The following is a 12,018-nucleotide window of genomic DNA, read 5'->3' on the forward strand; positions in this document are numbered from 1 at the left end:
GAAGGGGGGTTCTGAGATAGGCCTAGGAGTCGGCTCCTACCGAAAATGCCACTTCGAAGCACGGCAGACGCTGCTAGCTAGAGCAGCAGGGTGCCCGGCCGCAGCTCCGGGCCCCGCGCGTAACCCCACCGCGCGGCGCGGCCGCCACGTGCTGCGGGCAGCGCGGCGTCACTTCCTGGCGCGGCGCTCCCCTCTGCGCACGGGCGGCGGGGCGGGGCGCGGCCGCGGCTCCCGGGGCTGCCCGCGCTGAGGGCGCCGGGCAGCGCCGGCCGGCGATGGCCAGCCTGGCCGCCCAGGACTCCTACCTGCAGGGCCTAGCGAGCCGGGTCTGCGCGCAGCGCGCCCCGGAGGCGCGGAAGAGGAAACGGGGTAACGGGCTGCGCCGCCTCCGCGCGTTTGCAGAGAGCGGGGCTTGTGGCGTGGTTAAGCGGGGCCAGACCGTGCTGTAACGTGGGCCTAGGCTTTGCGGGCACCGGAGCACGTGCACTGCGAATTACGGCTGGATGTAAATTATGATGAGCCCTGGGAAGCTGTGGTCTTTAGTCATTCACGTTTGTGCGCGTTGTTGAATATGGGAGGGCTGGAATATTGCTGAAGTGTGTGCTAGCGTGCTTGGCTCCGTTTAAATAAATCCTAAAGTGTATATGTTTAAAGATTAAGGTATGCCATGATGATGTTATACAGCATTGCTAGAACTTTAGTTTTCAATAAAAACTGAATGTTATGAAGTGGGAACGTAGCGTTGCCATGTTTAATGTAATTCTTTTTTGCCTTCTAGTGTCTAAGCCAGGCCAGCCTGAAGAGGCTGACAGGCAGCTCAAAAAAAGGAAGAGAAAGAAACCTAGAAAGCAAGCTGAGAAAACAAACGCTCCTCCAGTTAAACAGGCGGTGTCTGATACCAATAAACTTGCTCCAGTGCAGAAAGCAGCCCCTCAAGCCAACAAATCCTCTGTACAAGATGTTACACAGAGCAAAAATGAGAGTTCAGTTACAGGTGAGAATACCAGAGTCTGGTTAAAGTTACCTGAACGGACACGGCTGCATTTTGGTTGCATCATACGTGTACACTTTGGAACGCCTTTAAGAAATCTAGCTGAATTGAAAAGATCTTTGCTTACTTTGTGTTCCCTAAAAACTTGCACACATGTGCATAACCTTTTAATGTGACCACCGGGTGGCTCTCTAGAAATACAAGCGTTTAGTAAGTCGCAGACTTTTTATAAATATGGCTCCCTTCTGGGATTTATGGCATAGCTGCAATCTCTTTCATCCCATGCCTGCCTTCTGTTATGAAATGCCTGATCTCAAAGAAAAGGCTGAAGGGAAAAGATGTCCGTGGTGTCTTTGTTTCCACTAGTCGGTTCCACTAGTCTTCAGGCTTGTTAGGCAGCCATAGGGCATGCCTCTATTAGTCTATGCCACGTAGTCTTCAATGATGATGTGGATGGAAGGGGAATTCTAAAGAAACCAATAAAATATAACCTATTGGTTTCTTCAGAGTTTCCTTTCTTCTATTCACAGCATCTCAAGAGATCTCATGGTTCTTTCCATAGCCATTCTGCTGGAATCAGCCAGAAAAATTCTATTTAGACAGTGTTGTATTTTTAAGGAAATTGCTCTATTTTCCACCTATTTTCCAGATGGCAAAAGTGAAGTCGGTTCACCTTCTTTTTCTGCACTGAATCTCTTGCGTCAGAGATTGCATGAGAAGATTAAAAAAGCTTCTGGTCAAGTAAGAGAACTTTAGTAATATGTGTATGTGTGTGTGTATGTGGGAAAAAAAAAATACATGTATGTATGTATATGCAATGTAAGCTCTTGCTAGGTCTCCTGGGGGTTTGAGGAACAGGGCTATGATCTTGCTAGGTTGAGGGTTTGAGTTGAGTGCTGTCTCCTAAGGAAGTGCCTATAGGCATTGTTGGGAGTCCTGCCTGAATTCCATGGTCCAGAGAAACAAGTGAAACTAGGCAGGGCCTATTTTGGAGGAGAGTGTGCCTCTGGTGATTTAAAAGAAAAAGGTACTACTGCATTGAGATTCTGAAAGGGGGCATGTGTTTAGTATCTCCGAAAGCTGAACTCACAACTTGTCATAAGAAGCACAGTATCTGTGATGAGAAGTTTGTAATCAGGAGCTTGAGAACATCCCACTTCTAATCCTGCCTGTTCTCTTTAAGGCAACTGATTCATGTCATACCTTCTTCTTAGGATGATGCCAAAGAATTACCCCCTGCTGTCCTGGAGAAGAGGCGTAGAAGGAAGTATGAGAAAGAGAGAAAGAAGCGTCGAAAAAAGGAGATGAAGATGAAGGAGAAAATGGAGAAGAAGGGAACAGAGGAGTTACCTGTAGAGCCGCAAAGCAAAAAGGAGGAGAGCACAGCTGAGATCGTCTTTAACAGGGTTGAAGTCCATGAAGAGAACGAGCTGAGCAAGATCCAGAAGAAGAAAGAGAAGAGGAAAGGAGTGAAAGGCAATCTTACGCCTCTGACAGGCAAAAACTACAAGCAGCTGCTGAGCCGGCTGGAGACCAGGAAGAATAAGTTGGAGGAGCTCAAGGATAAAGACCAGAAGAAAGCTCAGGAGCTAGAGAATAAGATGAAATGGACAAATGTTCTCTATAAGGCTGAAGGCGTAAAGATTCGTGATGACGAGGAACGTCTGAAAGAAGCTTTGAAGCGCAAGGAGAAGCGTAAAGCGCAGCGCCAGAAGCAGTGGGAGAAGCGGACAGAGAAAGTAGTAGAAAAGATGCAACAGCGGCAGGAAAAGCGTCGCAAGAATATTCAGAAGAAGAAAAAAGACAAGACGGAGCGCAAAAAAGCTAAGGCCCGGAAGAAAGGCCGTGTTTTGCCAGAAGACTTGAAGAAAGCTGGCCTAAAGTGAGAGGGAGGCAATTAATACTCGCAGCCTGGAAACTGAAGTCCCACTGATGGGGATTTAGTAATGAACTTTCACAGAAGTGCTCTGGTACATCTGCCTCGTGCTCTCCGTATTTTTGTATCACGACTACCCAGACCCGTAATTAGGGAACTAAGGAAGTTATCTCTGAGAAATCAGAGCCTGCCTGGCCGCCTTTGTTATTGCCTCTCTACTCAATAAAAACCTCTTGTGTGTTTGTGAGATTGTGTGTTTCCCTGTCCTGAAGAACCACTTCCTGATTCCGTTTGTGGTTTTCTTGTTGCTTTGGTTCTGTTTTTTTCTTCCCCCGGGGCCGGAGGGTAGTGGGGTTATGGCCGGGGCGAGGGTCGCGGGCGCGTGGGTGCACCCGGAGCTAGGCCCGAGCCAGCGTTGCCGCGGCAACAGGCCCCGCCCCCCCGCGTTGCCATGGCGGCGGGGCGCGCGCGCGGCCTGTGGCGCGGCTGAGGTGAGGGGCGCGGGGGGGGGGGGGTTCCGTTCCCCCGTGGCCCTGGGCAGCCCGGAGCCTCTCGGCGCCGGCCCCGAGCGGGCCTGGAGGGGCCGTGGCAGGACGCTGCCGAGCACCCGCCTGCCTCTGCCGCGGCTCTGGCTGAGGCGGCGGACGCTCTCTTCCCCCTTGGCTCCACCGCCGCCAGAAGCAGTTGGTAAATCATCGAGGAGGCGTTTTTACCACACGCGGCCGTTTTAGCAGGTGCTGGAAGCTTTGTGGTCGGTTTGCAGTCGCGCCATCAGGCGTATCCTGTAAAAGTGAAACGCCTCTCTCTTTCTCCCACGGCAGGTAGACGGAGATTGTTCTGGAAGCGGGCTGAGGAGCGGGTTGCGCTGGAAGACATGCTGCCAGTGGGGGCTGTCCGCCTTGTCCCCAGCGGTGAAGTCTACAAGCAGATCTTTGAAGATGAGGTATTAGAAAACCCACGAGTGGCAAAAGCCAAACTATTAACTTAGGTTGGTCAGTTGTTTCCTGGCTCTTAGCAGCTGTGAAGTTAAACCAGAGGCTGATTTGAACCTTTCAATATTCTGTTTGTTTTTAGCAGAAAATAATTGTTATTTTTCAGGCTGTGCTGCCTAATGGTATTAATTTTCCTGTGTCTCCCGTATATATCAGGATATATTAGCTGAAGGCAGAATCGGTATGATGAAAACACAGCAGTAAAAGATAGATTAAGAGGTGCTGTAAGCCAGACTCAGAAGATGGCTAGCACAGTGTCATGTAGGGTTTTGTTTTTAAAAGGAAAACCGGTGTGACTTAACGTGTGTGGTTTGACTCCAGGATTATCAAAGTCATGTTTCTGACTCTGCTGTTGACTTTCCTTGTAGCCATAAGCAAGGCATGCAGTTAGTTCAATTTGCTTCAGTTTTTCCCTTTGAGGAAAGAGATATCTTTCTTTGCCCATTTTGAAAAGAATCTTGGATGAAAATTGTTATGTGTGTGCAAAGTGATGTTGGCTATTTTACCTTTCTCTTCTGCTACCTTTACCCCTCAGTTTTTATTAATTCTTTTGTTATTCTTCCACTCCGGTCGATTGGTTTGGAAAAAACTCTAACCATTTTAATTATGTTTTTTTGAAGGTTCATTTAGTACGCTCTTTGGATGAAGTAAGGAGCAAGGCTAAGTTTTCTGTGATGAGTGAAAGGATACCTTTGGTTAAGGTCTCAGAAGTTCGTACGGATGCAAGGCCATTATTGCATTACCAGAAGTGCATTGAAAGAGTGCCCTATAATGACTTCACAGAAAAAACAGTGTTGTGCAGGTATAGAACAGAAGTATAAATACATGATTATATATGTTTATGACGGTAGCAGTGAAGCTGTAAGATTTGGACTGGGAGCTAGATGGTCTTGAATTCTTGGTTAAAGCACTAACTTTAGCCATACTAGACTTGTCTCCTTTATCACAGCTGTTAAATGGGTATACTGAGCTGCAGCTCATTAATGTGAGGGTTAACAGGCTAATATGCGTTGAGGTCTATGTATTGTTCTCATTTTTAAAATGTATTGCCCGTCTTCATTCTTCAAAGCGATCTGGACAAAAGCCCAGTTCGATATATATTTTTGAGCTATAGTTTACGCCGTGCTTTTTGTTTATATGATTATGTAGTAACAACTATATAATGATATTCCCACTATTACGTAGATTAGTTTCCTGTATATTTGTAAGCGTGAAAACCGCGTTATTAAATCTGTTTGGCTTGGATCTCACACCAGTGCACGCAGGTAACGTCAACAGAAATGGCTGCAGGAATTTCCAGCTCTGTTAAAAGCTGTGTGTATGAGCAAGAAAATAAATTAGTGCCTCCATCTGTTGCTCCCTAACTCCTCTGTTGAATAATGACTCCCTTATTCCCATTTCTGCCGGGGAGAAACACAGTGCCCCAACTGTTTGGAAGAGTTATTTACTGTTGTTATGCCATCATAGGACGTTTGAGATTGTGATCGACAAATAATTGATAATTAGTCCAGTTCATCTGAGAAGCAGGAATATTAATTCTATGAACCATCACCGCATTCATATTTTGAAGTTAGGATGGTGCTTGTCGTTACTTAAATATTACGTTTTGCCAATTCATTTGATCTGTAGGTCTCTTGCATATTTAGTACAGATCAAATCTTCCTTCTCTTTCTATTTCAGGGAAGCTGCAACGTTTCAAAAGACTTGGAAAAGTGAGGCTACAATTGCAGTCGAGGAAGTCAGAGCCTTGCCTGATTTTGTTGGTAAAATTAATCTCAGATGTTCTGGTTTGCATTTGTAGGAGCCACCATAGCTATATAATGGTTTGAGTTGAACAAGGTTAAAAAAGTGCAAAAAGAACCTCAGAGATGACCTGACACATTTTTGATGATTTCTAAGTAATTTTGAAAAATAGAGAGTCTATCCGTAGAGCAAAAGTTGTTGTAAAATTGTAGTTGTTTATCAAAATACGTAGTTAGACAGTCAGTTCCAGTTATGATGTAAGCAGCGCTTGCTCTTGGAAGTTGCAGTTGTTTACATCATACCTGAACTTTAGTTCATAGTTTCCATGCTTTTATCCTTCTGAAAATCAAAAATTAATAAAATTAAAGGAAATAAAAAGTACGCTTTACTGTTTTTAACCTAGATTAACCCAGCCTTTCCTTTCTATGAAGAGCTGTCAATCACTATAAAAGCCACACAAGTATTGATTTAGCGATGTATTGTGTATGCGTTATGTATTCTGCAGCAAAGGTTCCAAGCTGTATCATCCTCGTTTCTTTCTTGACAGTTCCCAAGAAAACAAGCAGTAATATTTTGGAACGCCTGTCAGGACGCAGGCGAGGCCGTCATGATGAAGCACTGACCTTAATGCATCGTGAGCTTGCCTGCATTGCAAGGGTAAGACTGGATTTTGTAGTTCAGGTAGTTTAGAGCCCTATACAAAAGATAGGGACTAATATTCAAAAGATCAGACTGACTTCTTCACCTTTTTAGGAAATGGAACCCTTTGTTTTGGAGCCTGGAAATTTGCTTTTGACAAAACTATTGGAATCGGATAGAAAAATTGAATTTTTATTCAAAAAGATTGAGCTCCACACTGCTCTGGAAGGCTTCTCAATAGAAGTAAGGCAGCTCATGTCAGTGTCTCATTTTCAGTTATTTGTACCTGCTGTTTGCAACCCGCTTGGTCTGTGTAACATATCTTTCTGTGTCTTGCTGTAGTTTTAAGATATAATTACATTTTTTCACTTGTAGTTTTTCCATGAGATTGATAATAAATCCTTCTTGCAGAGTTTGGAAGAACTGTGGGATGTCATCCACCAGGAATCCTTGACCAGAAGGAAGTGGATTAGGGAAATGGACGAAACCTTAAGAAAGGTTGAATGGCGTCGAACTGACAAAGTGAGCTGTAGTTTTAAAGACTGTTAATTAAGCATAAGTTTTTTATTTGCTCATAATGCTGGATACAGCGCCAAAGAGTAGCTTCTTTCCACAGAAGTCGAAGAGAGCCATGGGTTGTGATGCATAAGTGATTGCTGTCTTTTTGCCAATAGATCATTCTCTTATTCTCTGCACACATAATAGGGATACTTCTTTTCTAGACACAAAGTTTTTGTTTCTCCCACAAATATCTGCAATAGAGATACAAGGAATATGTGAGTTGCTTTTGTACTTCTGCAGGGTCGTTTAGGTCAAACCATCGTCGGGTCTAAAGTTATTTTCTTAGGGCATACCTATTCTGCAGCTGAGAACATGCACAGTTGTGCCTGAACTAATTTTAGTTTGCGTGCATTGCGTATCAGTAGCAAAGATGCTGCAGTTCTGTATGCTTCAGCCTGACCTATAGAAGTCACTGGAGATCACAGGTAGATGTTTGGTTTAATAAATGGATAATTCATAATGAAGTCCTTGCTGCTTTGTCCTTACAGGCAACCAAAAGCTATGTCTGTTATAGCTGCTTCAGTTAGCCCTCTCTTTGTAATGCAGGCACAGCGCATAGGTCCAACAACATCACCAGTCTTTTTTTTGTTTGTTTGATTAGTTGTGAAAATGACCAGAGAAGACCGTGTTCGCTTAAAATGCGCACGTCTGCTTAACACAGGCATTGGTGGATTTGCTACAAATACCTTAATAAAAAATTCTAACCAACTTCCTTTCAGTTTGCAGCCTGTCTAGAGAATCACACGTGTTAAAAAGAAATCAGTTGAAGTTGAAATCAACCACAGAATTAAATGTTTTAAGGACAATTTTTATCGATTTAAAAAATCAGTACTGACGATCCTTTAAATCAGTATTTTAAGACATACGTTCACTTCTCAATCTGTCTATCAGCCAATTGTATGTGTTTTAATGGAAAAAAGTTCTCTCATTCATATCACTCCTTATGTTAAGAAACTGACATTTCAGTTATTCGGACACCTCTTTTGTTTTTTATTCTTTTATTGCCCAGATAACAGATGTACTGAGGAAGTATACTGTGATGCTGGAGGAAATTTCCTTCCTCTTACCACCTGACGTTTACAGGTTCATGAATGATGAAGCCATGGTAAGTCTTTTGTATTGAGAGTCGCATCTGCCTGTGAGAAGACAGCAAACTGGAATACTCCCAGAATATCTTTCTTCTTTATCAAACTGAAAATCATCTTTTCTACTTATCTGCACGGTAATACAAGAGAGCGTTTTCCATTTTGCAGGGCATTCTTGAATATTTGTATTCTTTCTTGTGTAATCTGTTAGCCCAACACAGAGCTGGCAATTTTTTGTGAGTGTTATGTGCTGCTTATATTCCTGTTTTTATTTTTTAATGCATAGATTATTAACAGAGCCCTATTGGCCAATCGGAGGGCAATTGCCAAGCTATTTTTTAATCTAATGAAAACAGAGTTGAAAAGAGAATTATCACATCGATTGAAATGGCAAGACAGGGTGAAGGAGTGGAAGCTTCTACAAAAGAACTATGCAGTTCACAGTTTCAGGTCTGAAATTTTGAAACAGATGGTGTTTTGGAGTATGAATAGCACTAAGTGACCAGTGGTCACGTGTGGGTTTTATTAAAATAATATTTTATTCGTTTTCCTTAATAAAACAAATTTAACGTTCTTCTTTAATCTCATGCATATAAAACACATTTTGTATTTGTATTTCAAACGTGAAATTTTCCCAAATAGATATTTACTTCAGTGTATTCTTGCATCCTACAGAGAATTTATGGCAAGTGAAGAAATACAGAATCCACCAACTGTACAACAAGAAATGGAAAATATGATAACGGATCAGATTTTACTTGATGAAAGGAGACTAGAATTTCTGCAACACCTTGGGTATGAAAAAAGAGAGGACAGTAATGGGAAAACGGGGCATTAGCTACAGTTAACGAAGGACTTGACCTTAGAATGCACTTTGTACAATTGCACGCTGTAATGGAGCAATGCAGCAATAAGGCCCTAAACTTCTCTTTAGAAGTAGACTTCTCTTTATGTAGACTTCTCTTTCAGGGGAAAAAATTATGTTCTTGGTTTTCAGTGCACAGGTTACACTAAACAGGGGGTCATCCAGGCTTAGAAATGCAGGACTGCAGAAATAAATCTCATTGACTAAAAAAACATAACTGAAGAAAGGGCAGACAAGGATGAGTGGATAAGTAAGAGTTGCTGACCTTGTCTAGACGTTATTTAAGGGTAGAGTTTAATTTGTATAATAAATTCTACTTAAAGGAGATGAAAGGGATCTCATACTAGTATATTTTAACTCTATCCGTCCTGACAAAAAGAAGATGGTATGGGTGCAATTCATTACATTATTGCCTTTTTAAAATGCAGTTTTTATTTTCGAGCATATATAGTAACTAGGTCGATAACACTTAGATCCTTGTCATTAAGCAGTGGCCTTGAAAAACAGCCGACGTTGTATTTGCATTGCTGATGTGGCTGTAAGTCTCTTCTCTAACCACTGAAGTAAAGCACAGTGGTTTGGTTACCACTGAATTCATAATTTTATCCTTTGAGAACTGACTGGATTATATTTGAAGATGGCTGACTCTTGTTTCCTGTTTTGGTAGTAATCTGTTGCCTCCATTGCACACGAAAGCGGAGATAAATGAATGGTACGAGTCGTTGGTGAACCTAAACAAAAGCATAGGTAAGCAGGGAAGTTGTAAAAACAATCTAAAACTCGAGCAATTTTTTTTTTTTTCAGGCAGGAGTGACTCAGACTTTGCTTTGAACATATATGTTTCCTATATTCTTTGTTCTGCGTGTTTCCATGTACCTCGTAAATTGCTTAACAATACAACCGAAATAAGCTGCGTATTGCATCGCTTCCCTTTTGCCAGCACAAGCATTTTTGCATGGTGAGGGCTGGCAGTAATTGCCCTGGTTGCATTTAGTCTGCAGACAAAAAGAAAGTTCATTTTAATCCAAATCACTACTCCAGTCATACAAAAATACTTCTACTTGGCTCTTGTAGAATGAGAGGGAAAATATTTGAGGTGATTCCTTCCTGAGTCTTGCCGTGTGCCTTCCCTCTCTATGTGACTACCTTCTGTTCCCCCAGAACAAATATTGTGTTAATATTTTTTAGCTTCTATAGCAGCAAAGATTTTGTTAGTGATTACAAATGACTCACTACCTGTAAGCATAATGATAAAAAGACTTGTGTAAAAGTGCCTCATTTTACTGGCTGATAATGTCATATAAGTGTGAAGACGCTACTGGCATGCTTTCGGGCTCAGCACAAGTCCTCTGTTATGTTTCCATTTCACACTGCACCATGAAATACTGAAATCTAGCAACTGGACTATGACATCCTATTCTTCCGTATCCTTCAGATACCCACAATGCGCAGTGTCTGATGAAAATTCGTGTCCAGTATGAGAAGGTCCAGCAGAAATGTCTGACGGAAGTGCAGTTACGCAAGGTCAGTATCATAGTTTTGCAAGTTCTTGGAAGGATTCTTGATAACTGTGTTGTTCACAGTGCGTTGATAACAGTGTGTAGCAATACTGGTTTGAGGATCCAGGCAACTCTCAGATGGCAACTGAAATTACTTTTTAACCTCTCCCTTATCCTATTAGAAAACCTACTGCGCATTTTGTTTTGCAATAACGTGTGGTACTTGTACATGAAATGTATGAAAACCGAATAACAGCTACTAGTGCTGCCACGCACTTAGTCGAACTCAGGGTCAGAGCCTCCAGCGTTTCTGCTGAATCTGTCTGCTTTTGAGGAAGAAATTCCACCTTTCTGCCTCAGTTTCACTCTGTGTACAATATACTGCTTACTACCAGAACCTGAGATTTGGAGGGCTAATTCTCTCTGTAAAACATTTTGAGAAAGCTGGATAGGAAAGCTGTAGGAAGAACAAGCAATTTCAGCACACATTCATTTCCTCAGTCTGGTGTTGATTGTTAGTGAAGTAAAATATCAGAGCTCCAGCCTGCTACTGTATGATGAATATAGCAATTCCTCAGTTTACACATGCACAGCCTACATTCAACTTAAAATAGAGAAGAAATAGTGAGCTTAACCACACTCTCTAAAAGCTACACAGTGGTTTATCTTATATCATATGCATGTCGATAACTCACCATTCTTTTTATTCAGAGTAAACTGTTGAATTGGAATGTTTGCACAAAAAAGGAGGTTGAAGAAATTGTGAGTTCTGACTTACTTCAGTTGACTGAGAAACTACGAAGCCGGTTTGAAGAAGAACTGGATCATATGGATGTATGGTTATTACATCTGTTCTTGTTGCTCTGGGAGTACTTTGGTCTTCATGCACTGCTGTGTGACATGTCATACGCATCTTAGGCTATGGATGTCATGTTAGGAAGAGATCCATAGGGTGATAGGATATCTATCTATAAAAAAACAAAACTGTGTTGTGGTTCAAGAGGAGTTCACAATTGTTGGGTTTATATTTATAGTGGATTGTCAAGGACTACTTAGGTATAGCTCATCCTGCCTGGAGACAGAAGGATAGATTTAAATATCTCCCAAATTTCTTTCAATCCTATCTCTTCTGATTCTTTGCATAAAAGCAAATGGACAGTTGTTCTTAAAAAGCTAGATGGCCAGATATCTCGGGGTCTGTGGAGATCTTACTGATTCTGTGCTTTACAGGAGCAGAAGAATAAAGAGAAAGTTTGATACCTCAGCTTTTAGGAAAAAAAGTCTTATCCAGTTTAGTCAGACTGTCCTGTTCAGTTAGAAGAGACTATGTTGAATATCAGTGGTCTACCTTCAGGCAGTCTTTTGTTATGTCAGATAGCCCCTTATTCATTCATTTCATCTTCAAGCAAACGTTTTAAGAGTAACTGGTTCGTTTAACTGTTTTGCTTTAGAGAGACTTGGAGGAGCTGGCTAAGCAGAATGAACAAAATTGTAGAGACTTCTACAGCTATTTTCAGGAGGCCATTGTCCTCTGGGATGTCCATCAACTCAAACTCTCCTACCAAGAAGATGAACTTAAGAAGCAATTAGATGAATGCAGATGGAAACAAGATAACTTAATACGGGTAAAAACATAAAAATCAGAATATGGTATGATGTAAAGAAAAGGACTTGTTATGCGGAGAGGCCTTTGGAATTCAAAATACCTGCTTTGTAGCAGGTAAAAATTAAAGGGTAATCATTAACACTTATACTGAATTTTCTACA

The 12,018-nt window shown here is 42.0% G+C and overlaps 2 protein-coding genes across 6 annotated transcripts in view; both read left to right on the top strand.

Annotated features, from left to right (window-relative positions):
- Window positions 1-176: 176 nt before the first annotated feature.
- Window positions 177-3,114, top strand: SURF6 (surfeit 6). Its single transcript, XM_009665826.2, has 4 exons — window positions 177-369; window positions 779-994; window positions 1,641-1,732; window positions 2,206-3,114. The coding sequence occupies exons 1-4, from the start codon at window positions 276-278 to the stop codon at window positions 2,875-2,877; spliced, it is 1,074 nt and encodes a 357-aa protein (XP_009664121.2). The 5' UTR covers window positions 177-275; the 3' UTR covers window positions 2,878-3,114.
- A 168-nt stretch (window positions 3,115-3,282) lies between these two features.
- Window positions 3,283-12,018, top strand: part of CCDC180 (coiled-coil domain containing 180) — a 28,804-nt gene continuing 20,068 nt past the window's right edge. For 2 of the 5 annotated variants that reach the window (XM_009665751.2, XM_068915138.1), the window contains exons 1-14: window positions 3,376-3,601; window positions 3,689-3,810; window positions 4,480-4,661; window positions 5,540-5,622; window positions 6,150-6,259; window positions 6,356-6,484; window positions 6,653-6,763; window positions 7,812-7,907; window positions 8,174-8,337; window positions 8,563-8,682; window positions 9,420-9,499; window positions 10,188-10,276; window positions 10,963-11,085; window positions 11,703-11,876. In XM_009665751.2, coding sequence (XP_009664046.2) covers window positions 3,742-3,810; window positions 4,480-4,661; window positions 5,540-5,622; window positions 6,150-6,259; window positions 6,356-6,484; window positions 6,653-6,763; window positions 7,812-7,907; window positions 8,174-8,337; window positions 8,563-8,682; window positions 9,420-9,499; window positions 10,188-10,276; window positions 10,963-11,085; window positions 11,703-11,876 — 1,530 coding nt within the window. In that variant the 5' untranslated portion in view covers window positions 3,376-3,601; window positions 3,689-3,741. The other 3 variants (XM_068915137.1, XM_009665750.2, XM_009665754.2) reach the window with 3 other exon arrangements.

This window comes from Struthio camelus, chromosome 20 (assembly GCF_040807025.1).
Source record: "Struthio camelus isolate bStrCam1 chromosome 20, bStrCam1.hap1, whole genome shotgun sequence".
In the NCBI taxonomy this organism is placed as follows: Eukaryota; Metazoa; Chordata; class Aves; order Struthioniformes; family Struthionidae; genus Struthio; species Struthio camelus.

What these genes read in the sequence shown, in the direction of transcription:
- SURF6 (XM_009665826.2), top strand. Translation starts at nt 276, where the DNA reads ATGGCCAGCCTGGCCGCCCAGGACTCCTACCTGCAGGGCCTAGCGAGC. An exon ending in AAATGAGAGTTCAGTTACAG is followed by an intron (nt 995 to 1,640) that starts GTGAGAATACCA and finishes CCTATTTTCCAG; the next exon opens with ATGGCAAAAGTGAAGTCGGT. An exon ending in TTAAAAAAGCTTCTGGTCAA is followed by an intron (nt 1,733 to 2,205) that starts GTAAGAGAACTT and finishes CCTTCTTCTTAG; the next exon opens with GATGATGCCAAAGAATTACC.